Source organism: Brassica napus, chromosome C9, assembly GCF_020379485.1.
Source record: "Brassica napus cultivar Da-Ae chromosome C9, Da-Ae, whole genome shotgun sequence".
Taxonomy (NCBI): Eukaryota; Viridiplantae; Streptophyta; class Magnoliopsida; order Brassicales; family Brassicaceae; genus Brassica; species Brassica napus.
In genome coordinates, this window is record NC_063452.1 from 16,409,755 (window position 1) to 16,436,239 (window position 26,485).

At 35.5% G+C, this 26,485-nt stretch overlaps 3 protein-coding genes across 4 annotated transcripts; 1 reads left to right on the forward strand and 2 right to left on the reverse strand.

The window, feature by feature from the left end:
- Window positions 1–2,031: 2,031 nt before the first annotated feature.
- LOC125592493 lies at window positions 2,032–5,249 on the reverse strand. The gene is made up of 7 exons (XM_048767695.1): window positions 4,722–5,249; window positions 4,500–4,625; window positions 3,622–4,326; window positions 2,967–3,352; window positions 2,807–2,888; window positions 2,708–2,724; window positions 2,032–2,632 (listed from the first exon to the last, which is right to left on the reverse strand). Exons 1-7 carry the CDS (start codon window positions 5,247–5,249, stop codon window positions 2,032–2,034), a joined length of 2,445 nt encoding a protein of 814 aa, XP_048623652.1.
- A 2,482-nt stretch (window positions 5,250–7,731) lies between these two features.
- LOC106435838 (exosome complex component RRP43) lies at window positions 7,732–9,848 on the forward strand. Of its 2 annotated transcripts, none has more exons than XM_013876762.3 (9): window positions 7,732–7,958; window positions 8,168–8,337; window positions 8,423–8,472; window positions 8,548–8,617; window positions 8,698–8,803; window positions 8,889–8,955; window positions 9,075–9,150; window positions 9,243–9,547; window positions 9,645–9,848. In XM_013876762.3, exons 2-9 carry the CDS (start codon window positions 8,178–8,180, stop codon window positions 9,714–9,716), a joined length of 906 nt encoding a protein of 301 aa, XP_013732216.1. In that variant the 5' UTR covers window positions 7,732–7,958; window positions 8,168–8,177; the 3' UTR covers window positions 9,717–9,848. The 2 variants fall into 2 exon arrangements, with proteins under 2 accessions (XP_013732216.1, XP_013732217.1); XM_013876763.3 differs by having other exon boundaries at window positions 7,790–7,930.
- A 5,530-nt stretch (window positions 9,849–15,378) lies between these two features.
- LOC106435839 (protein RICE SALT SENSITIVE 3) lies at window positions 15,379–18,136 on the reverse strand. The gene is made up of 7 exons (XM_048770115.1): window positions 17,901–18,136; window positions 17,606–17,656; window positions 17,332–17,511; window positions 16,746–16,851; window positions 16,473–16,514; window positions 16,269–16,325; window positions 15,379–16,105 (listed from the first exon to the last, which is right to left on the reverse strand). Exons 1-7 carry the CDS (start codon window positions 18,035–18,037, stop codon window positions 15,587–15,589), a joined length of 1,092 nt encoding a protein of 363 aa, XP_048626072.1. The 5' UTR covers window positions 18,038–18,136; the 3' UTR covers window positions 15,379–15,586.
- Window positions 18,137–26,485: the final 8,349 nt, after the last annotated feature.

The following is a 26,485-nucleotide window of genomic DNA, read 5'->3' on the forward strand; positions in this document are numbered from 1 at the left end:
CCTAAACCTCGAAACATCAACTCTAAACCCTAAACCCCGAAACATCAACTCTAAACCCTATACCTTCAAATCAAAACCCTAACACATCAACTCTAAACCCTAAACGTAAACCCTAAACCCTAAACCTTATATTTTTCTGAAATTCGAACCCTAAACCTTCAAATCTAAACCCTAAAACATCAACTCTAAACCCTAAACGTAAATCCTAAACCCTAAATCTTCAAATCTAAACCCTAAAACATCAACTCTAGGGTTTTAGGGTTTAGGGTTTAGGATTTAGGGTTTAGGATTTATGGTTTAGGATTTAGAGTTGAAGGTTTAGGGTTTAGGGTTTAGAGTTGATGTTTTAGGGTTTAGGGTTAATTTTTTAGGGTTTAGGGTTTAGAGTTTACTCTTTAGGGTTTATGGTTTAGGGTTTAGTATTGATAGTTTAGGGTTTAGTGTTGATGATTTAGGGTTTAGAGTTGAAGTTTAAGGTTTAGGGTTTAGAGTTGATGTTTTAGGGTTTAGAGTTGAAAGTTTAGGGTTCAGTGTTTAGAGTTGATGTTTTGGGGTTTAGGGTTTAGAGTTGATGTTTCGGGGTTTAAAGTTTATTTCAAAAAAAAAATAGGGTTTAAGATTGATGGTTTAGGGTTTAGGGTTTGAATTTCGAAATAGTATAATTCAAAAAAAAAATTAAAAATTATTTTTTATTTTTTAAAATTTTTATTTATTTAAATATTTATTTATTATATATATAAAGAATATGAGCATAAGAATCTTTTGCCCTTAGTAAAGAATGTATTTTTCAAAATATCCATTTAGTGGTGGTAAAAATGAAAAATAATAGCATAAAAGTGATAAACATGTAATTTCTTCAATTTTGTCACACACCTTATATATGTTACTTGGTTTGTAAATGTCTTGATTTTCAAATAATCATGGTTATCAATGTTTATATAAAATAATAGAATTTGATAATTTAAATATAAAAGAAAACAAGTATTAAAAAGTTATCAATCGAGCTTTGATATTATTTGTTACTTGTTTTTTGCTGTTTTCTAGTATATTTTAACGAAAAGAAATAGATAAAAGAAATTCTATGATTGTAATTTTTACATATAATAAAATTAAAATCTAAAATTAAAATATTATAAATAAAAATTTTATTTTTGAGTGTGAGTAAATGTTTTTTTCTTGTCAGCACATCGTTCAAGAAAACACATGGTACTCTTCGGGAAACAAGTTCATGTCTTTCTTTCTTTTTTATAAAGGAAAACTGTTTTTTTAGAGCAAAAAAATAGTAACTATGTCACTTTAGACTAATCTATATTTTGTGTCATATTTTCCTATAATACCATTTAATATTTATGAAAATAATTTTAATAAATAGTTTTACAAACAAAAAAAAATTGGAAAAATAGTAACATTTGTTAAAATACCTATATGAACTTAATGATATATTTTCCAGTTATAAAAAAGTTAAAATTATAAATTTCAGATTATGTTCTAAAAAAAGTAGAAATGACATTCTACGAAATAGAAAACGAAATCTACTTTTTTCATTAAATCTACAATGTTTAGAATATGTGATCTACGTAAATAGGAGTATTCTACAAATATGTAGAATACACATTCCGCGCTTAACCTACCATTCTAAAATTCTTAGAAATCGAAATCTACACATTAATATAATTCTAAAACATGTAAAAACCGACTTCTACAGATTTACTATAAATCTAAAACATGTAGAAATCAAATTCTAAACATTACTCTAATTCTAAAAAACTGTAGAAACTGGTCCTACACAGAACGATCGATCTATATAGATCGAGCTTTCCGGATCGAGCAGCTTGTGTTGATCGATCGATCTATTTAGGCTGACCGGATTTGCAATTGTTTTTTGAGTTTAGTGAACTTTATGGTTTCTCAATTGATAATGTTATCTTTCATTTTGTAAACTCAAGTACTGTATATAGAAAAAATACCATTATAACAGAAACTCATAAAATCATTACAAAATAAGTTAAAAAAAGCATAACCAACAATAAATCATAAATCATCAATCTCAACATACTCAGCAGACTTACTATACTTAATAGGTTCATACTTTGACATTCTCTCAATCAGTTCTAGATCATTAGCTGCTTCCCATAGATTCCACATAATCTTTATCCGAGCTCCCCAGATGTTCTCATCACTCACCATAGATATGTCCAACCCAAGCACGTGGCATTCGATGTGTTTTGTAGTGTACACACCACAATGACATTGAAGTCGGTTAAGACCACTCATAGGTACATAGGAAACATTGTACGGAGTGATGTGGAGATGCTTCTGTATTGTTAATGACTGCACGGCCTTGACAATCCGAGGAATAAGCTGCGCGAAAGCTTCCACTTCCTTGATTTTTTTTTTACCCACGCAATCAAACACCTGGATATTCCTAGTCACAAAACTGATGCATAAAGCAATCCAATGGTTGCAATTGACCCAGACAGGAACGTACATCCGATCCACATCGACATTCCACAACATCCGTGTTCTTCCATGGGAAGGCAGTTCACCTTTACCGTATTTCAGTAATAATGGATCCATAGTGTATTTTTTAATACCCTTACAGAAATTCTGGTAATCCTTAGCAATGAGGTCGCTGAAGACGCATGTCATGAAAGCAACACGGTCTACATTTCATCGTTTCAATGTTGTTCTTTCCCGAAAAACATACATTATAGCATCAATTTCCTACAAAAACAAAGACAAATCTGTAATGTATACATTTATATAATAGGTAACATTTTATAGAAATAACCGGTTGAATGCTTACGTAGTTTTTAAGCCAACTGCTGGCAGACATATTACGTCCGACTAGATCACCGTCTAACATAGATGGACCAATCTGTATAGCTCTGTAAACAAAATACAATGGTAGAGATGTCAATTATTAAGAAAATCAACGGAATGATATATACAAAGGAATAACATACGTTCGTGTATCTTGCCAGCCCTGCATCTTCTTAAAATATATAGGATGCACAAAGACCAAGCAGCGATCAGGGAAATCTTCGCCGTCTAGCTCTATATCTCGGTCATCTAATCGGACCGCTGGCTTCTTCAATGATTTTAGAAGTTCCAATGAATCTGTTGGCTTCTTCAATGATTTTGGAAGTTCCAACCAATCCAATGAATCTTTGACTTTAGCTTGAGAAGGATTCAAACCTTTCACAAATGTGTCTAATGGAAGGTTCTTCATGCAACTTTCCAAAAACTCTTGTGTACCCATACGAAGATCACTAGCTGATGATTGAGTAACTTTTGCACGAGGTAAATTGACACACGAATCAGCAGTCTTTAACTCTTGGTTTTTTACAGCCTGTTGACAAACACGTACAATTACAAATTACACATACAAATTTCAAGTTCAAAATAGAGAATAGACATAAACGACAAGTTCGAAATCCATAATAAACATACAAACTTCCAAATACATATTACATTAAATATAGTCATTACATAAACGACAAGTTTCAAATACATATTACCGCCTCATTCCAAGTTCCAACAACCTAGCTTCAAAGACCTACATTCCATCGCCTAGTTCCAAGCTTTCAACAACTTTTAACTCTTTCTCTTAGTAGTTACCTTTTTCTTTAATGGAGCAGTGCCTTTTTTGCTGGTGCTAGGACCACTGTTGATTTTGGTCATGCTAGGACCGCTTGCTTGATCACTCTTTCCCACCAATTCAGTCACCACTATAGTTGTCCTGAGCTGTGTAACCTCAGCCTCAATTTTCCCCAATCTGTCGGTTACAACTGTCTCAAATTGCTCAGTTCTCTCCAAAGCTGTCCTGAGTTGTGTAACCTCAGTCTCAATCTTACCCAACCTGTCCGAGAACTGCTGACAGAATTTCTCCCCAAAAGTAGTAAAAGAAGCTTGTACCAGATCCTCCAAGAAATTTTTCATATTTGTGTCAATATTCCCTTTTGATGAAGCAGCTAGGTGGCACAAAACATTCTTCTTCCTTAACTCTGCTCCTCGGTCTGCATGCTTTCTCTTGTTTCTTCCCGAAACATCAGCTGTGCCATCAACATTCCCTGCAACATGACTATTTTCACTTCTCTCAGTATCGGCTGTTTGATCCTCTCCTTTCTCTTCGCCAGATTCCTCAAATTCAGAGTTCGTAGCTTCTTTTACTCCCCAAACATGATTGTTCCAATCAAGTTTACTATTGATCATATCCAAAATGCGATCTACTCTTTCATCTTTCTTCTCATCCTTCTGTACAAAATCAGTTGCCAAAAGTACCACTCTATCTATGTGGGATTCCATGAATGAATGCAAAATCCCCTACAAACAATCAAATCATTAGTAAAGTGAACAAGACAATAAATATTTTAATTTGAAAAATATATGCATACATTTTCTGGAAATAAGTTCTCAACACCAATGATATCTTCATAAGAACATTTTGCACATCCTCTCCAATTACCACACAGTGGACCTGTAAAATTTTTACTGACTTTTGTGCCACAAATCTCTCCTAAAGCAGGAACATCTTCCATTATCCAAATTTGGAAACCAAACAAGAATCCTTCCATCAGATACCCCTCTTTCTGCTCTAATTTATGCCTTGTTTTATCAATTTGCTTTAGAAGGAAATCAAACGAATACAGACTCCATGGGTAATTCCGAAGCTTCTCCAAATCTATCGCCAACTTCATGTACAGATGCAGGATATTCACCTTCTCATCCTTCCCCATCACCACACCCATAATAACGCAAAGATATATCAGTCTCACCCTATCAACCCAAGTCCAGGTATTGATCTCTTCCAAATGCTTATTTTTAATGATCTGCAAATTTATTTTTCCATTTGTCTTTATCTGCTTGCTCCAAAAAACATCATCATCTTTCCATGTCACTAACCCACTGTTATTCTCTCGCTTCACTTTCAGACCAGTGACAGCATGATACTCTTGCAATCCAAAACGCAGAGGTCTCCTAGCGAAAGTGAACCACTTCTCATGTCTCTTGCTTGTCATCAACTCCTTACACAAGAAAGAGTGTACCAACCTCGCCGAAAACTTCAGATCATTCTTCTGGATAACCATAATCTGTGAAAAAATGAGATCTTTCATAACTTCATCGAATTCTGGCTCCATTTTTTCTTTCAGCAACTCGAGAAGTTTTAGTCGGCAGCTGTTATTTATCTTCTTAACCTGAGGTTCCAATCCCTCACCGTATAAACGATTAGGCAACTCCAACTCCATACCTGAAAATTGAAAACAATACAACATATATCTATTAATAACAAATATCACAGCTCAGTTAAATAATGTCTCTTAATACTTTATCAATAACCAATGTCAAAGAATTAGCATTCTCACTGTATTAATTTCAAATTTTATGGTGTTTTTTTTAAAAAACAAAACCTAAAATTCCTAAATCTATCCCAAAATATGATTTAAGCCATGATTGTGTACAAAATCTTCTCTAATCATCACCTTAACACATGATTGAAGCCTAAACATCCTAACTAACTCAAAAAATTAACCTTTTACCTTTCTATTTTCAAACTCTAAAAAGAAGTGGAGATAGAGTTTCATACCTTTGCAGAACGAACTAAAGAGTGATAGATTCGTAAAAAGCTCACGAAATCGTATGGGTTAGGCCAAATAATCATCCAAATCAGAGTAAAATTGAGTGAGTTAGGGTTAATGAACTTGGGTGAGAATTTGATTTTGTCTCCCTTTATTCGTGAATGGGAAATTATGGGTTTCATCCAAGAGAAATCAAGTTTAAAGAGTTGAAATCATGCTTGGTCGGTTCAAATCAAGTGGGAATCAATCCAGATATAATCATACAAAACCAAAAAACTCGATTTGAGATTCTTTCCTCGGCACGGGATCGATCGATCTATTCTTACAGATCGGTCGATCTGTGTAAATCGACCTTCGCCGATCGAGTGAAATGGACCAGGTCGATCAGTATATATTTCGCGTTTTTTTTTTGTTTTGAACAATGATCGGGATCGATCGATCTACTATAACTTGTAAAGTGGGATCGATCGAGCCCCCTTGTCGAACTCAATATATATCTTTTTTAAAAAATATAATTTTAAGGGCATTACTGCCATTTTGGAAAAAATTAGTCTAATAGGACATAAAGTAGTATAAATTAGTCTAAAGGGACATAGTTACCATTTTTTTGCTCTAAAAAAACAGATTTCCCTTTTTATAATAAGCACAAATTTTTTTTTTTTTTGAGTGTGAGTAATTATCGTGCTTTCACCTAATGAAGTACACAAAACAAACTACCATGTCCACTTTTTGTAAAGTGCGATTTAACAGATAATGAAAAATAATGAAAACTATTTTAACGTAATTCACAAATCTTCGCAAGTAATAAATAATAGAGCAGGATAAATAATTTATATATAACTTATTTTTGAGTAAATACTAAAAATAAAAACACCCGTTTTAAGCAAATCCAAATATAATTCCAAAATTTAATATATTTCTATTTTCTATATCTAGAAAATAAAAAAAATGTTATAATTAAAGAAGAAACTAATAAAAGATATCACTAATATCAATTAATTATATTAATTTGATTAAAATATATATGTAATTAATTTTATTTTGTAAATTAAACATGAATAACACATGAGCAAATAACTCGTTAAACAATATTATAGAGATCAGATTACTAATTCTGAGGGTTGATCATTTTACTTTTGATTTGGTCATTAGGAGTCTAGTCTAGGATATTACCAATGATGGAATGAATCAAACGCAGTGTTTTGAGATCCGACTCGAACACCGAACCAGATAATTTATTGGGTCACCGGGTTTTAGATCGACCGCGGACGAACCGCGAGTTAATAAATAAATTAATTTTGTTATATAATAATATATTAGCTATTAAAATATATAAAAAATTTTTTATGTTTTAAAAAACATTTGGAAAAATACTTAACAGTACTTTCTTTATTTTTTATTTTTATTTCACATACAAAATATAAAAAAAAGAAAAATTCAAACTATTTAGCAATTTTGTAACAAGTTAAGAATTATGACATAGAATAAAAATATATCAAGACTTAGATTCTATAAGAATTAAAATATCAAATGTGAATAATAAAATTAAAATTAAAATCCAAAATAAGCCAAAAATAAAACATAAAATTTTAATAAATTATCAGTAACAAAAATAAACTTATGCCAAATAACATCAACTAGTTTTGTTAATAGATTCATAATCCACATAATCATATGATTTTGTTTTTATTTTTGAAAAAAAAACTAGAAACTTAACTTCTTTATTAGAATACAAAACAAATTCTAATAATGTAACTGAAAAATTCAAGTAAAAGTAATTAAAAGTTACGCATTGGTTCAACTGGTAGTTAGATTCTGGTTTTAGCTGACTTTTTTCGTGTTTTACCGGGTTTTTATGTAATGAGATATTTCTAAAACCAAGATCAGATTACATACTAGATCACCGGATTATATACCGGATCATCGGATTTACCGGTTCGACCGTAGGTCTGGATCGGGTTTCAAAACACTGATCAAACCGGTAATACCCACAACATTGTTTTTTGGACATAATTTGTATGCTTTATAACCGTAAGGTAAACACTTACTATGAAGGATAGTTATAGAGGAAATTAGTTGAATGAGCTTACGTGCCCATATCATCTTCCCCAAACTCGTCTAGTTGCAAACTCTGTATCCGTCGTCAACTATATACTTTTTTTCCTTAATTTGGGGTTTTCTTTCTGTAGACATTAGTGGGCTTTATCTCGGGTCCATTAAGAAATAAGAAGCATTATAATCAGAGAAACCTAACTCTCCACGTCGTCACCGTCTCCGTCTCCTTGGCCGTCGAATCCCTCCTTTACCTTCAGCCGCGCTAACCTACTTCTCTTGCTTGTAACTTAGACAAAGTTTGTTCCTGCTTTGTTGATAGAAGAAGTAAAGCACCAGTTTTCACATATTATAGTTTCACTGATAGTATCGTCGATTGTAGCATTAATGGCAAAAGAACCAAGCTTTTGTTTTAGCTTTGAGCGTTGGTTGATAGAAGATGTTGTTGTTTGTGTCTTGTCTCTTTTGTTCGTATGAAAACTTAATAACTCCTTGCTTGCTGTTAATCTGAGTTAACAAATATTCTTTGGTGACAGAAGCAAAACAATGGGATTACCAGATTCGTCTCAAGACTTGTCGACAGAGATGGATGTGGATGCTTTCAGAAGGCTCTTCCCTCTTCGTTTCTTCGAGCGCCATCTCTCTGAGTCTCTCCGACCTGATGGTAGACCACTTGGAAAAGCCAGAGACACCATTGTCAACCTTGGTAAAGAAAGTCGCTTACTTTCATCACCAGAGTCAGTCAATGGAAACACTTTTGACTTGATTGATTGTAATTCTATTGTTTATAGGACTTGTTTCCTCCGCTGATGGCTCTGCTCTTGCCAAGATTGGTTCTACAGTAAGCTTTCTTAACTCACATAATGTTACTGAGTCTCTTGTTCTTTCTTACATAGTTTCTGCTTTTTTGATATAGACTATGCTTGCTGCTATAAGAATGGAAGTTATGAGTCCTTCTACAGACTCCCCAGACGAAGGATGCATAGGTTTGTTTGTTGCATCTACCTTATTTTTCTCTCTCTCTCCAGTGTTTCGCTTGTGTCTGAGCGATTACTTTTTTTTTTAGCTGTTGAGTTCCACATGCCTCCTATATGCTCTCCAACTGTTCGTCCTGGAAGACCAGCTGATGAAGCTCCTGTTATCTCCAAGCGTTTGTCTGATATTTTCTCAAGGTGTTTGGATTTATCAGCTGAAAGAGTCATTACTGTGTCTTAGAGAATGTTTTCTTTTTTCTGAAAATGTTTCTCTTTGTTGCAGCTGTGATATGATTGACCTTAAAGAACTCTGCCTTGTTAGTGGAAAAGCTGCTTGGATGGGTTATCTGGTCAGCACACCACCTCCCTCTGTATCGTCTTTGTAATTGGTTTTCATCACCATTCGTCTAGTGAGTTTGTTACCGTGTGTAGATAATAAAATATCGCTGCTCTCTGAAAATTCTTATAGGACATATACTGTCTTGATGCCGATGGAGCTCTTTTCGATGCTGCTCTGCTCTCTGCCGTTGCTGCCTTTTCGAATTGTAAGACATATCCTAATCTGCTGAGAAGAGCAAAGGTTATACTCAGACCAAATCTTGCTCTGATGCATAAGAGATCTTTTTGTATTTTGCAGTGCAAATACCAGTTGTTGCTCTGAACGACAACGGAAGAATAGTTGCCATCAATGGAGAACAAGAGGAGAATGCATCGATCAAGGAGAAGGAAGCAGTGAACAAGGAGAAGAGAAAGCTCACGCTCAAGAACATCCCTTTTGCTTTAACATGCATACTCCACAAGAAGTACATTCTAGCAGACCCAACAGCTGAAGAAGAATCGATCATGGACACTCTGGTGACTGTTGTTTTGGACTCTTCAGATCAGATTGTTTCTTTCAATAAATCAGGAGGAAACGCTCTCGCTGGTTCATCAGCCATCAAGGTGAGAGTGTTCTCAGCATTCTCACAGCTTTGATTACTACACTTGTGTCTTTTTTTCCTTATAAAGTTTAGCCTTGTGGGTTTTGGCTTTTTGTCAGAGCTGTGTGGAGTTAGCAAGGAAGAGAGGGAAGGAGCTTAAGCAGATACTGGGTGAGATGGATATCGACTGATTAGAAATCAAATGGACAATGTTTATCATTCCGTAACATTATGAAGAAATCTAGTGCTCTTCACCATTTTTGTTAACATTATGTTTTTGGTGATCTTATAATGAGTTTAATGTTAGTGTAACTGTTCGATTATATGCCCTCTACATTTCATATGGATTGTTGAGTACTCTATCTATCGATAATGGAAAATAGGAAGTGAAACAAAAAGAAACTCTTCACATTATGTTTTATGCTTGTAACTTTCTAACTGGATGAATATGATATTGCTACACATTTGATCCCTTAGAAGATGGTTCAAACATAGTTCATAGTAGGCCTGAGACGGATCGGATATCCGGACAATTTTAAAGTATCCGGATTTTTATCCGGCGGATTCATAATTTTACTATCCTTATCCGGATCCGGGGTTCTTGTATATCCTTTTAAAAATTGTAAATCCGGTGGATATCCGGATCCGGATTTGGATTCTTAAAATAAATAAAAAAATAATATTAATATATAAAAAATATTAAAAATAATTTTTTTAAAAAAATATATAATGTTTTTAATTATTTCTATGTATAATATTACAAAATTTACATAAAATTTATATATACTATTATAAAAATTAAAATATATTAAATAAATTAATTTTTATATATAGATATTACTATTTTTGAAATAGTTATTAATAAAACTTACGGATCCGGATATCCGGACTAAAAAATTAAGGTATCCGGATCCGGTTTTGACGGATCCAACATTTTACTATCCGGATTCGGATTCGGTCTCTCCGGATATCCAGATTTTCGGATCGGATCCGGATCGAATTTCGGATCGAATCCGGATCTCGGATAAAAGTCTCATGCCTAGTTCATAGTGACTAGATAAAATAACCATACAGGGGATCAACTGAAAATTTGCATAAAGGTGAAGAATATGTTTTGACATCTTTATGGAATTTTTTTTGACATCTTTATGGAACTTACACAAGTGTATATGAATGTAAAAAAAAACAGTGTATATGAATGTATTTTCTTTTGTAGTCTGTATTCTGTATCCATTGGCCTGTTAAAATTCTCAGCCTTTGTCCCTAGCCTAGGTTATTCAAGGTAGCTTGTCCTAACGCTGCAGTGATTTACTTCACTCACTCACGCTACACATTGCTTTGATTAACTCTTTAAATTGACAATATGTAAATATGAATACATCATATGATTGATATTTTTATTTATTGCAGCAACATGATTCGTGAGGAACAAGCTGTTTTTTTTTTTGGAACTATTTCTAAAAAAAAAAGTGCTGCTATCGTGTTTTGTTGTGAAGCTGCATTGTATTGTCCAAATCTCTAGGCTCTTTGCTTACCCATCACCTCTATCTGTTTCAGGTACCATGCGCAGCCTTGAGAAGCTGGTGCCGATTGTTGGACATGGACTTTGTCCCCAACAAAGCTTATAAGATAATGAGCTCAACCCATTTAAAAGAGGGTCACTAGGAAACCCTAGACCTCTCCTTTCTATAAATAAGGAGCCAACCTCTTTTGAGAGGGTTCTTGGACTCTATTTTGGTGTTTCATCCATCTCTCTCTACTTCTAGAGAGAGAAACACCTCTCCACATGTTTTTCACCTAAGCACTTGTGATCCTTTGTTGTAGAACTACGATTGGCTTGATCCCCTTTCGGGGTACGTAGGCAACCCTTCACCGGGTCCAGCTATAATCAATAAACACCTTTTTTCTTATTCTCTCTGAGTCGTCTCCATCCGGTTCAAACTCAGCATGAAGACTTCTCCTAACCCCACCGACGAGTCCTCGTCTCGTTCATTCACTATTTTGTTGACAGTTCTCGGTTTAAACAGTTGGCGCCCACCGTGGGGCATGGAGAAGTATCTTCGAGGAAGATTGAACTGGAGTCCGTTCTCTCGTCACTTGACCGACGAGTCATCACTCGATCGACGAGTCGTCACTCGACCGACGAGTCCTCACTCGACCGACGAGTCGTCACTCGACCGTTTTGTCGTCACTCGACCGTTTTGTCGTCACTCGACCGTTCTGTCGTCACTCGGCGCAGAGCGTTCTCTCGCAGTCGCTCGACTCGATCTGCGCAGTCGCTTGGCTCGATCTCTCGCGGTCACTCGCTCGTTCTCTTTACTCGGCGCATATCGATCTCTCGCAGTCGCTCAGATCTCTCTCTCCTTGTGGAGTTGACGTGTCGATTCAGCAACAAGGAATCGCTGAGGCGTATCCATATTTGACGTATCCATCATGGCTTCACGATGAATTGTCTCGAAAACAGTTTGCTCGCGCTCTCGCGGTCACTTGTCTCGATCTCTCACAGTCACTCGGCGGAGATCGTTCTCGCGCAGTCACTTGGCTTGATCTCTCGCGGTCACTCGCTCGCTCTCCTTACTCGGCGCAGAATGATCTTTCGCAGTCGCTCAGATCTCTCTCTCCTCGCGGAGTTGACGTGTCGTTCTGTCGTCACCCGATCGACGAGTCGTCACCCGATCGACGAGTCGTCACTCGGCCGACGAGTCCTCACTCGATCGACGATTCGTCACTCGACCGTTTTGTCGTCACTCGACCGACAAGTCGTCACTCGACCGACGAGTCGTCACTCGACCGACGAGTCGTCACTTGACCGACGAGTCGTCACTCATCCGACGAGTCGTCACTCGACCGTTTTGTCGTCACTCGACCGTTCTGTCGTCACTCGACCGACGAGTCATCACTCGACCGACGAGTCCTCACTCGACCGACGAGTCCTCACTCGACCGTTTTTTTGTCACTCGACCGTTCTGTCGTCACTCGGCGCAGAGCGTTCTCTCGCCTCGATCTGCGCAGTCGCTTGGCTCGATCTCTCGCGGTCACTCGACTCGTTCCCTTGCGGTCACTCGACTCGCTCTCTCGCAGTCACTCAGCTCGGATCGCTCTCTCGCAGTCACTCGGCTCGGATCGCTCTCTCGCAGTCACTCGGCTCGGATCGAACTCTTGACTATTGCAAAAATTGTTAAATAGTTTAAATTATTTTTAAATATTTTGTATCTGAAATGAAAAAAAAAACTTAAATAAATATTTTTTTTTCGTATATTTTTAATAGCTAATATATAATTACACATTGAAATTAATTAATTTATCAAACTGCTGTTCGTCTGCAGTTGATCCGGTGACCCATAAAATTGTATGGTTCAGTGTGCAGGTTGGTTTAAAAAACATAGATGTAAATCCATTTGCCTGGATTCGATTCGATTTGTAATAGGAACAAAATTGATATTTTAGTCAATCTGGGTTTGCACTTCATTTCATCCAGTTTACATGAAATTTAGTAAAGACAATTTGGCTAACTCCTTATATTAGTCAGAAAACACTAAATTCAAATAAGACAATATAGAAGCCAATCCACTTTGTAGTAATAAGTGTATTTTTTTCAAAACCGACCAGATTATACATACGATAAGCAATAGGGACAATCCTATTGTCTCCATCTCTTCCAACCGCAGCCAACAACTGTCCCTTGATGTCCCATTTCAAAAAGGCTCCATCTAAGCCAATAACAGGCCTACAAGTCTTCTTCCATGCTTCCTTTTGTGCTTGGAAACACATGTAGAGTCTGTAGAACCGCTGCTTGGTTCCAACCGTGGCTCCTGGTATGGTCTCAATTTCCATGGTTGATCCAGGATTGCTCCTCAATATCTCTGCTTGGTAATCCCAGATTTTATCAAAATGCTCCTCATGGGTCTTCCTCCTTTCTTTCATCACCTTCGTCTTGGCCTTAATGCATGATTTTTCTAAAACTTCCATCTTATACTCCCTCAATATCTCAGCCTGTATCTCCTTTGCCGTGAGCTTAGGATTCAGCCTTAACCTCTCAGCAAATAGACTTGCAATTGCTGACCTCTTAAGTATCTTCGAATACCCTGTCCTCTCACACTTATGGTCATTGACGTATGTCTTTACCATCAACTTCTGTTTCCTCCTATCATACGAACAGTAGACCATCCAGGGACAAGGAGCCTCATCATCTCTCATCTCAGCGGCACATTTTGCACCCATCTTCAAGCTACTGGATCTGTAGTACTTGATGTTGTATCTGGTTTTCAGGGTATACCTCAGACAAGCATGTTTGAAGTCCTCAGCATCTGAAAATGTCTTGCCTAGCTGAAGGAGCTCCTCTGGATCAGTGTCTTCTCTGTAAGCTTGCGCAGGTCTCATCTCCTCTTCATTCTCATCAACTGATGACAGAGGATCAGAGATTTTATCATCATCCCATGCATCATCATCGCCTTCGTCTTCATCAACCTCACAGTCATCATTTTTCTGCTTTATCACCAAAATAAAGACTCAAATCTGTACAACCAACTTCCTTAATGCCAGCAATACCGTTCTCATCTTCCCTACCATCATCACCTATATCCCCAAATTCCTCAATCTGGAGAAATTCTTCTCTGTCATCACCATCATCACCTAGACTCCTCTCCGAGTTTACCTTCTGCTTCTTCGATTGTCTAGGAGACACAGGCGACCCGCCAGATGAAGTTCCCCGCCTTGTCTTCTTCGCAACCTTCGCAACTGTTGATGCCAACATCTCAGTCTCTGGCCATTCTTCTCTGTCATCACCAGAAGGAGCCACATTTACCTTCTGCTTCTTCGAAACTCTAGGAGACAGAGTTGAACCACGCCTCGTGGCCTTCACCGGAGATGAGGCAGGCGACCCATATGAAGTTCCCCTCCTCGTGGTCTTCTCCGGAGATGACGCATGCGACCCATATGAAGTTCCCTGCCTAGTCTTCGACGCCTTCGACACCTCTGTAGATGCCAACATCGATATCCCTTCAACGCTTTTACGAATCCTCGATCTCTCCAGCGATGGCAAACTCACAGAAGCATCGCGTTCTCCACCCTTCTTCGACTCTTGAACCGCTTCGTCACTCCCGTAAGCGAAATTCCTCATCGCTCCGAAAATCATTACCTCATTTCCATTCCTTGTGAACTTCGTCTTTACCATCTCTACAAGAGAAATCCCCAAATCGATTTGAGAAATTAGGGTTACGTTCAAACACGGGTTTCATTTTGTTTGATTGCAATCAAACACATCTTTTGATCAATAAAAATAAACATGTGTGATAACCTTCCGAAAAGTCCACTAGCTCAGTGGCAATACCCCCTTACGACCACGAGTGCACGGGTTCGAGTCCAGGCAGCAACAACAATTTTAATTAAGCAAAACGACGTCGTCTTGAGATTTTGTGTTTAACAAAACAACTGAATGAAACGACGTAGGTTTACTAAACGGCAGTAATTAACGGTGAGTTAACAATGTCTTAACTGTCGGTTAACGGTGTGTTAATTTGGTTAGTCAACCGTAAGTTTGTGAATTAACTAAAAAAGTCAACAAAAAATCGGGGTTTTATTGGTCAGGTTCGAGTACAGGTTTCTTTTGGCAATTCCCGCAAAGTTCAGTGTTTTTTTGGCCGATTTCTCATTAAAAATTTGAATTCTTGACCAAAACAAGTCCAAAGAAGCAGCTAACCGAAAATTCCATTGCGAGAAAATAATATTTATGCCACTCTTTATTTTTATTGTTTGTTTTTCAGTTTAAATTTTGTTTTTAAATATGGAATCTGCTACAGTTTTACACAAGTACCGCTAAATCAACGTACTACGTCAGAAACAAGACGTACTACGTCAGAAACAAGACATACATACCAATACAATACAAATACAATATTTATTTAGTTTGCTAACTAAAAGAAACTTAATAAAATCTAAGAAATAAAAATGTCAGACTAGGAAAATTCTTAGTACAATTTATTCTCATTTATTTATTACTTATAGTACGAAAACAATCGAGATTTTATTAGACTCAATAATCCTCGCTAAGAACACACCGATCTTATTCCCTGTCGTAATTGTTATTGCTGCAATTATTGTTATAATTATAATTATCATTATTACTATTGTAGTTAATGTTGTCATTATCATTACTACCCTCACCAACCAAATCATTACGTTGAACCCTAAACGCGCCGTTTTGATCTTCTTGACTCATTTCTTCCTTAGCACTGTGGTGAAACGGGAAGTACCCCGCTTGCGTCACTGAAGGTACAACCGACGGAAGCTTTGAGAGAAGAGCCTCGAGGCTACTCATCGACGGCGTTATTTTCATCGGTTGTTGGTGGTGGCCCATCAAGAAGTGGTGGTGCTGGTCAGAGTGGTAGATACGCTGTTGGTGGTACTCAGGCTGCGACGGAGGAGGAGGAGCTACTCCGGGGAAATGCCAAGTGTCAGAAGGAGAAGCGTTGATAAAAGGGTAACCAGAAGAAGAAGGATGAGGAAGAAGTACTCCAGGGATGCTTTCTATATAGCTCAGTTTTTTCCTTAGCATCACAACATAGCTTAAATCTTCTATCACCTTGAACATTAACATTTTAAGTATGTAAATGTATCATCTATATATATAAATATACAAAGTGTATATGATGTGTATATAAATATATATATATATATATTTTTTATTTTTTTTTGAACGAGTGTATATAAATATATAGAGAGAGTGAGAGAGATAAAAAAAATACCTTGTGAACAGCTCCTAATTGGACAACACCTTCTCGAACAGAAATCAAGGCAATGGTCTGCAAAACGTTTCATGCAAATATATACTTATATAGTTAAATGTACGTACGTAATGCAGCCGTTTGATGCATAAAAATGTACGATAATGCATATATATGGAAAAGTATATATATATATATATATATGTTGATGTAACAATAAGATACCTTGATGCCAGATTGAAACTGAGCTTCCCATGTCCGAGGGTACTGCACATTGACATGAACGTTGATTTACAATAAGTTTTAATTAGGGTGTGGTTAATATAATGCTTATATACAATATGTAAATCTATGTTTATAAAATTTCAAATTTATGGATACTTTTTGTTTCAAATTTATGAATATATGTAAATGGCATATAAAAATGTGTATGTGAAGGCCTGTCTATATATGTATAGGCCTGTCCATATATGTATATATATATCAACATATGCTTACTGAGTCAGCAGAATTTTGCCACGCAGATAAGAAGTTAATCTCTTGGTCATTAGGTTCTTTATAGATCCACTTGTGACTGTGATCTGCAGCCACTTTTCCTATCAACCTGCACAAAATTTAATAACCTTCAATCATTAGAGAGAATAATTAAATTAATTAACAACTATTTGAATAATACTTTATTTAGTTTACAATGATTAATTAAATACTCCCTTTGCCAAAAAAAGTATGATTAAATACTCCATCTTTAGCAGCTTTTCGATCAAAAACACTTTGCAAATCATCCGCAAGACTTTAAAATAGGTATATGGATCATAAACTTCGATTTGGAAAGAGGTAGTTTGACTGAAAACTGTATAAACCCAACTTATTTACGCATACATACATATGGATACAGACTAGGTAAGATATTGAAATAGAATGGCTCTGGTCCAAAAAAATACCCTGTTAACCAAAAAGTGAAAACCAAAAGAGAGAAAGTACTGTATGAAAAAAGAAAATCTGGGAAAACAAATTTCTTTAAGTAATAAAAATCCTTTAATTAACTTGTATATTATATGTGTGTTTGTATTCTATCCTCACATACCCTTCTCCATAATTGTAGATTTCATGGGACATCTTGAAGAACAACTCAGGCTGAAGCCCTTGATATTGTTGATAATCACTATGTCCGTAAGCCGTCGAACCGCTTCCGCTACACTCGCCGGAGCTCACTTCCCCAGTAGAAGCTGCAAAGTTGCAAAACCCATCTTCCCAAACCAAGATCCTGTCAGTTACACAACCTTATTGTTAATCATATACCCATGAAAGCATTATGTAAATATATATATAATAGTTTCTATATGCGGTTTTAATAGTACCAGTTTCTCCTGTTCCCTCTTGATCTATCATAAGCTCCTTGACCATCCCATCTAATTGCAAACAGCACCAAATGATCGAACATAGTTATCAATCAGACAAATATTGTTTACCTATAAGATACATTTATATTTGTAACATAAGCTCCAAAAACCAAATAATAATACATAACAAGCTCTAGAATAACAGCAAATAAAAAGACTAACAATTAAGAAAGTGGAAACTTTTTTTGTACCGAAAAACAAGAGTTTTAGACTTGTTCTATGTGTATACGGTTAATTTTTATCATAAGCTTACTTGGGAGGAGGATAGTTTCTGGGCAAGATCCGCCAAAAAACTGCATAAACCCATTGGGAATTCTCGTGAATGCATAGGCTTCTTAGTGTGTGTTGAAGAAGATGAGTCACAGCTAATGGATTTAGATGTTCTTCCATTTATTCTTAATTTTCAAAAGTTTTATTTCCTTGGTTCTTTTCTCTTTGTTTTTGTTTGGCGTGTAAAGACTTTCTTTACATTGAAGAAGATAGAAAACCCTCACCATCTATCCTCCTTTAAATAGCAAGCTTAGATCCATCCCCCAAAGCATCTTTTTTATTCTTTATCATTTTCTTTATTTTATTATACTTTGGATGGAGATAAGAAATTAAATTATTTACCTAACGTCATTTTATTCTTGTTTTTCTTTACTTTTATTTCTTAAGTAAAAAGTCACATAATTTCCTAACGCTTGGAAACCTGCAAGCAGACCTGATACCTTTTATGTCAATTATTTATGAGTTTATAAAGGTTCAGAACAGAGGGAGTATTTACACAGTGATATATATTTTTCAACCTCTACTGATATTAATCAAAATGACTACATAATGAATTTCACATTAAAAAACATTTCACCAAGGCAAAGCAGACCCGTGGTTGCGTTTAACGCTATAATTTGGACATGTTTTGCAATAAAAAAAATAGATATCCTTTATATATTACTAGGAGCATTGCCCCCGCGCAAGCGCGGAGTTGTGGACAGAGTTCTTGTTTCATCTCAATAATTGCTAGAGTTATTGTAGTTGTGAATTTTGCGTTTTGAATTATTTTTCAAGTTTTTTAATTGTTATAAGGTTAGAGTTGTGATGATGAACTGTGTATACATTGTTCTCTACTTATGAAAGACTAAATTGTGTTAATAATGTAATTGATATAGTTCGTGGTGTTGTTTGCTATGTCACTGAGACTTATTGTTTGTTTGTCTTTTTAATTTGTTTCTTGTACTGTTGAGAGTACATAAATTATATTAAAGTTGTTGAGAATACCTTTTGTTTCTAGATATTTTTTTCTCCAGTTTAGTTGTGTAAGTTATGTGTAAGTAATAATTTTTATTATCCTTATTATGTTTGTTATATGTTTTTATTTTATTTTTAAACGTGTTGCTCTTACCGGACTTTTAAAACAAATAGATGAAGACTTATAGAAATAACATAATATAAACCCAGATGCAATATGATAATATATCTGGGAGTTCTAGGTTTGTGTTCGCAATCACTTGGAAATTGTCGAACAGTCTAGTTATGACTGGAAATTGATCTCAGGAGCATCCGTGATGATTTCATCATTAATAGTTGGTGAGATGAAACAAATAAGGAATAGATGATCAGTTATCTTGTACATGCTTGAGCACCTAACAACCTCAAAACGATCGATTTTCACAACGGAACCGACTTTCAAAGATGACATGTAATGATTAGCACGTCCGGCGGGAATAAACCCATAAATCACGGAATCTGCTAATAATATTATTCAACAAAGAATCAGGAAATCAATTAAAAACAATTATATTAAATAAGTGTGATAAATCGAAGATTAACTTACCTTTTCATCAAGGAAGAGAACCGTGATTTCCATAAACTCACTGTCTTTCTTGAAATTCAGGGAATCCCAGAAGCGAGGAGCTTAGAGGCTATGCTCTGACTACTACGACCAAGTTGAAGAGACTCGAAGGTTGAGTGACGGACGCCGGGGATGCCGATTTGAGGAACTGGAGAGGCAGAAATAGACATTTTCTAGAAGCTGATTAAAGCTAAGAGGAATCAATGAGTTTTGTGGAGATGCAAATTGGGTTCATCAAAGATGAGAATCATATATATAGGGTTTCGAGAAGGACTAAAAATGAGGAACATTTATGATCAAGCGATTTAAGATGAGGAGATGAAGAGTTCACCGGTCAAAAAATAGATTACAAACAGACACACGCCGCAACTCTGTAACTCAGTATTGTCTAAGACAATGATCAAAAGAACCGTAACTCATGTTAAACAAAGACAGTTTACAATATGGGAAAACTATAATTGTTTTTTTTCCATATAACGTGATGAATCTCATTTAAAAATGAAACTCATAATACACTTGTAGGCCCGGCCCACAGAAAAAACCGAAGAAACAAGGATTTCCGACCTTCATAAATATATATTAGTTTCGGCCATCGATGTACAAAGTATCATTTAGTTTAGTGGTATAAATGATGGTGTTTATATTTCAATAACCTGGATTCGAATCATGTGCTTGACACTTTTTTACTCTTTTTAAAAGTGAGACCTACAAAACGCTGACGTGGCGCGCTGAGGAGAGAGCAAAAACTGAATCATTATAATATAGATTTGAAAAACATTTTTTAAGAAGTAACATTAAAAGGGTAAGTTATTCACATAATTGCCATTATACTTAGGTATCATCACCACAAACTTCCTCACGTACCTTTTTAATTACCCTTAATTTTACAGAACAATTACATACAATACCATTCACTTAAAAATCGCGGAAAAACATCTTTACCATATATATTTATGATTTTTCAACTCACTATATCTTCTACTCAGTGTACATTGCCAAGCTTGATCACGTTTTTGTAAAGTTCACACACATTATTGTGCTAGAAATGACGATGCATTTTGCTTGCTATATGAAAAAATTACCTTGCCATATGAAAATTTATAAATGACGATGATCCCCCAAATATATCACGTTGAACATACTAAGATCGCCGCTAAGATGCATTTTGCTTGCTATATGAAAATTTAGAAATGACGATGAATGTCGCTTGCTATATGATAATATAGTTGATATATATATATATAAATATATATCAAAACCTATGGAAACAAGATCAAGGAATGTTGATATATGTTGACTAAACTTTGACCCGATCCATTTATTTTTCAAATTCATCACGTTGAATATATAGCTAATCGGTTTCATTACACCCAAGATTTTACTTTGATGTCATCAGTTTCTGTTGACCGATATGAAAGAAGATAAACCGGTTTCGTTATACCCAAACGTGATTCACAAGTTTGGTCATTAATATAACAAAAAGAGTACACATAATTTTTTTATATATTTTTTTTTTGAAGGAAGAGTACACATAATATATGGCACTTTGAAATAGAAAATAATTATTAAATAATGAATATATTTCGGTTAATACCTACGTTATGTATATAAGTGACTAACCTAATTGGAACATCTTATTTAAAATGTATTCTCAGTTTCATATGAAGTCAATGCTAAAGAATTCATATTAATTGTTGAATTCCCTAATAATACGAATTTTCTAAACTATCACGTTGCGATAAATGTATTTCCAATTTAAAAGTCAATTATATTTTGACTCGTGCGCCCGCACATATATTATATCTAGCTTTATATTGTTTAATTCTTTTAATATGATTTAATATATATTTTTTAAATTATCAATATTAAATATTCGTTTAATATGTATTTTGAACACAATAATTTTATTACGGATTTGATCGAACTAATTTAATTATTATCTTAAACAATAAATATTGTCTCATATTTATGTGAATGTTGTTTTATTTCTGATTATATACTATTTTAAGACATTACTAAACAATTTTTTGTATTGAATGTATTTTTTAGGAAAGAGATATGATAGTCATATAATAATTATTTAATTTTTAATGTTAGTTTTATATTATATTTATACCCTAATACATTGAGTTTTGAAACAAGTTATATATATAATTTATGGACTATGTACTTTTGTATAGAAAAATTGATATATGTTATTCATGTACTTTGTTGGTAAAAGTGTAAAACCAAAAACATGATAAACAATTTTTTTTAATGTGCGAAGATGTTTGAACATCAAATTTTTCATATACAGATGGAATATATATTATAAATGGATTATACATTTTAATATTTTATGTTAAAAATGATTTTATATTTAATTTTAGAGAAATTTCACCATGTACACAAAACTTTCTCCCTAATTAGGTAAATATCCTAAATCCCAGAGGATGTTGCCTTGATTGCTAGACACCAAAGTTTTAGATTGCTAATATTCATGTACTTTTTTTATTATAAACCAATTGACTCTTAATTTTATTCATTAAAAACAAATTGAATATGTTATTTAAATCAACGACATCTTTAAAAAGAGCCATATTTTTGGTGTTTTCTTTATCATATCTATGATTTGCGAAAGGGTAGAGAAGAAACGGATGAGTAGTATATATAGATGAAAGTAAAATCTAAGTTTAAAAAGATGATATTGTTTCTCTAAAGATTAAGCAGAAGGTAATATTTCATTTTTAAATAGATAAATTCGCAAGTACATATATGATAATCAATCCTATTATTTGTTTACATCGCAAGAAGAGTGAAATAGTAACTAAATTAGTTTTAAAATATTTTTTCTAAGAGAATAAGTATAATGTAATATTCTGTTTCTAAATAAATCCTACCAAATACACTAACAATATTTACCTTTAAGTGATTGTCGATCTTTTAGGAATTTTTTGGTAAGATAGTTTTTTTTAACGTCTGTGAATAATCATAACCAAAAAGGTTTGGAAACAAAAAAACAAAGATAGAAAAATTTGCAACACTTGCAAGGAATGAGAGGATAACAACATCATTCTTAAGGGAAAGGATACACTAGTTGTTTCCATTTGATTCTCTGAGAAGACAATCATGTAGCCACACCGGCCCTCCAAGCGCCAAATATGACTGATAACGACCATCCCGCAACACACTCTTGGCTATGTCTCTGGCAAATGAAGTATTCCCCATACCCTCTACCTCAAATTTTCCACTACTGAAGACAGTTATTTATGAGCAGTGTTACTTGTTGGAGAAGTGATTGATATCTTAGCCAATGCATTGGTAAGATAGTTAATGTTCATTTATTTTCAAATGAATACCAATACATTGATTTTTGGCCTTGTTCGGAACTACGCTAAGCGTTAGTCGGGCGGTCGGTATGGGTCTAGCGAGTTAGTGAAAAATCAGGGAGTAATCGGGATATACGCGGGGATTAGTTTTACGTTTATATATGTATAAATATTAATATGGAAGAAAGGTACAATAGGATTAGTTAGCTTAGTTGGTAAGTCCGAGTGCCATACCTTAATTAACCCAAGTTCGAAGCCCGTGCATACCTACTTTTCTTTTATTTTTCTTTCTTCTAAGTGAAGGGCAACTTTGTAATTTATTTTGTTGTCTTCTCTCTTAACCTACGAGCTTTCTTGCTCAGAAATGGCATCCTCCATTTTTTTTTCTCAGATCTTTTACTCTTTTCTCCAGTTTTGTATTTGTTTTGTTTAATAATTCATAGATTAGATTCGAAAAAATGGAATTTAGTTACAAAAACAAGTTGAAAATAGTCGCCGCGTTTCACTATTACGTGGACTCTCTGTCGAAAACTCGACTTCCCGCCTTGGTCCTCCGATTTGCTCCATATCGCCACGGTCATGCTCCGACCACCGCTTACTCGTCCGATTAACCGGCTACGCCCCCGCGTTTTCGAACAGGGATTTTTGGTATTGGTAATGTTAGCCTTATTGGCGGTTTATATTTGAAAAATAAAATCAATTACTAATTGGAACAAACCCTTCATGTGTTTTAGAGGATTTTAGCTAAGTAGGGTTTCATAATGGGTTGTAATTAAATTAACCAAACACATTTAATGAAGGAAGCAAAAGACTCATTCAAACTCAGTGGCAATCTCTTGTAAATATTAAGAAAAAATCAGGGTTAAATATTAAATGTATTTCTGTTTTAGGGGTGTATACACAATGCTCCATAATTATTATGTGTGAAAACCCTTCATTGAGTATATATAACCTTAACTATGTAAACGACTTCCACTTCATTTCCAAACTAATTCAAAGCATTCCTGTGCAAACCATCAAACAATGACCTCAGTGAATTCAATTACTGAATTTTTGTCATGAATATTTTTGATCCTTCACGGATCCTAATGTTGTACTGGGTGTTTTAAAATTTTGACAAATTGAGTGGCGAGAAGGTGACAAATACATATAGATTTTAAACAATCACTACAAGAAAACAGCGACATACTGAGGGAAAAAATCGTCGGTATGTCGTCGGAATAACGTTATTCCGACGACATACCGACAAAACAAGTCCTCGGAAATAACTCCTCGGAAATTCCATTTTCCTCGGAAATCCTTCGGAATTTTCCGACGGAATTCCGAGGAAACAAATTTCCGAGGAAACTCCGAGGACTACCAGTTCGTCGGAAATCACCTCGGAATATACCGAGGGAGAACGTCCTCGGAATTTACCTCGGAAGTTCCGAAGAAATGTTCCTCGGAAATTTCATCAGAAAATTCCGAAGAAATGAAACCTCGGAAAATTCCGAGGAACAAGGGTCCCTCGGTATATTCCGAGGAACATGTCCCTCGGTACATTCCGAGGAAATATGTCCCTCGGTATATTACCTCGGTATATTTCGAGGAAATATGTCCCTCGGTATATTTCGAGGGTTCATTTCCTTGGAATGTGAACCCTCGGAAAATTCCGAGGAACTAGACCCTCGGAATGTGAACCCTCGGAATATTCCGAGGAACTAGTCCCTCGGTATATTCCGAGGGTTCATTTCCTCGGAATTTTAAAAAAATTAATTTTTTTTAAAAAAATAAAATTTTTAAAATTTAAATTCGAAAATATAAAATTAAAATTAAAATTGAAATCATATTAGTTAATATTCAAAGTTGTACAAATAAAAATAAAACATTCCGAGTTTTAGAAAAAAAAAATTACGGGTCTGGCACGTCCGGGAACACCTCGTTCGGGTACATCCTCTGCATCATCTCCATCATTTGCTGGTTCAACCTCCTCTGTGCCTCATAGCCCGCCTGTTGAGCCGCCATCTGGGTCTCCAACGTCTGTGAAAATGTCTGGAATCGTAACATGATATGTTGCCCGTTCGCCTCTATCATCATGCCGAGCAGGTCTTTTGTTTTTGGTATGAACTTCTGCTGGAAAGTAGTACTCGGCAAAGTTTGAAGTTTCTTCATTATTCATCTGTGCGACTATAGAACCTTCCACCCTACTTAAATTTTTCACCATCTTCTTCAAATGGAACATATACCGCTCATACAGATACATCCATATATACTGCACATGACCACCAAGTTCCAATTCTCTTGCTAGGTGAATAACAAGATGCTCCATAACATCAAAAAATGAGGGAGGAAATATCTTCTCAAGGTTGCACTGAATCACGGCTATGTTAGTCTTCAAATTTTCAATACCTTCAAGAGTCACTGATCTCGTGCATAAATCGCGGAAGAAACCACTTATCCCTGCAATTGCTTCATGAACATTTCGTGGTAATAGTTCCTTGAAGGCAAACGAAAGGAGGCGCTGCATCATTACATGGCAATCGTGGCTTTTCAAGCCAGTAAACTTTCCTTCCTTTCTGTCGATACAGTTACGCAAATTTGATGCGTAACCGTCTGGAAATTCCACATCGTTTGAAATCCAATCAAAGAACGCATCTTTTCCCTCTGCATCAAGTCGGTATATGGGAAAAGGAGCCCTACCATTCTCATCAACATGAAGTTCTGAACGAGCACAAATATCGACTAAATCCAGTCTTGACTTCAAATTATCCTTTGTTTTACCTTGAACATTAAGGATCGTGTTCATGAGGTTGTCAAAAAAGTTCTTCTCAATATGCATGACATCTAAATTATGCCTTAGCAGATGATCCTCCCAGTATGGCAGATCCCAGAAAATACTTTTTTTTGTGCCAGTTATGTAGGTCTCCAACAGCATCTACCGGAAAACGCTCATGTCCACCGACGTCTGGCGTTCTTTCTGCACCAAAATCTCTTAGTTGTATCTTCAAATCTTTCCCACAAATTTTCGGAGGTGGACTGTCAAACACCCTCTTGTTCTTCGTAAACAAATTCCTACTCCTACGATATAGATGATCAGGTGGTAGGAATCTCCTGTGACAGTCAAACCAACACGTTTTCCTTCCGTGTTTTAGTTGGAAAGCATCAGTGTTATCTTGACAATATGGACATGATAGCCTTCCATGTGTTGTCCATCCATATAACATACCATATGCTGGAAAATCACTTATTGTCCACATTAGTACTGCCCGCATTTAAAAGTTTTCTTTACACGAAACATCGTATGTTTCAGCACCTTGAGCTCATAGTTGTTGCAACTCATATATTAGTGGCTGGAGAAACACATCAAGTAATCTCTTAGGATGCTCTGGTCCGGGAACGAGAATCGAGAGAAACAAAAACTCTCGTCGCAAGCACAAGTTTGGGGATAGGTTGTATGGTGTAAGAATGACGGGCCATAGAGAATACTGTCTTTCACTCTTGCCAAACGGGCTGAAACCATCAGTACATAATCCAAGGTAGACATTTCTTCTCTCATACGCAAAGTCGGGATACTTTGATTGGAAATACTTCCACGCTTTTGCATCTGAAGGATGTCTGATCTCACCATCTGTTGAGTGCTCCGCATGCCATCTCATTGGTTGCGCTGTGCGTTCAGACATATACAACCTCTGCAACCTTTCCGTCAAAGGAAAATACCAC

What these genes read in the sequence shown, in the direction of transcription:
- LOC125592493 (XM_048767695.1), bottom strand. Translation starts at nt 5,249, where the DNA reads ATGGAGTTGGAGTTGCCTAATCGTTTATACGGTGAGGGATTGGAACCT. An exon ending in GAGAGATTTGTGGCACAAAA is followed by an intron (nt 4,327 to 4,499) that starts GTCAGTAAAAAT and finishes GATTGTTTGTAG; the next exon opens with GGGATTTTGCATTCATTCAT. An exon ending in CTGCTCCATTAAAGAAAAAG is followed by an intron (nt 3,353 to 3,621) that starts GTAACTACTAAG and finishes GTTTGTCAACAG; the next exon opens with GCTGTAAAAAACCAAGAGTT.
- LOC106435838 (XM_013876762.3), top strand. Translation starts at nt 8,178, where the DNA reads ATGGGATTACCAGATTCGTCTCAAGACTTGTCGACAGAGATGGATGTG. An exon ending in TTGTCTGATATTTTCTCAAG is followed by an intron (nt 8,804 to 8,888) that starts GTGTTTGGATTT and finishes TCTTTGTTGCAG; the next exon opens with CTGTGATATGATTGACCTTA. An exon ending in CTGGTTCATCAGCCATCAAG is followed by an intron (nt 9,548 to 9,644) that starts GTGAGAGTGTTC and finishes GCTTTTTGTCAG; the next exon opens with AGCTGTGTGGAGTTAGCAAG.
- LOC106435839 (XM_048770115.1), bottom strand. Translation starts at nt 18,037, where the DNA reads ATGGAAGAACATCTAAATCCATTAGCTGTGACTCATCTTCTTCAACAC. An exon ending in AGAGGGAACAGGAGAAACTG is followed by an intron (nt 17,512 to 17,605) that starts GTACTATTAAAA and finishes TGTAACTGACAG; the next exon opens with GATCTTGGTTTGGGAAGATG. An exon ending in AGTTTCAATCTGGCATCAAG is followed by an intron (nt 16,326 to 16,472) that starts GTATCTTATTGT and finishes AACGTTTTGCAG; the next exon opens with ACCATTGCCTTGATTTCTGT.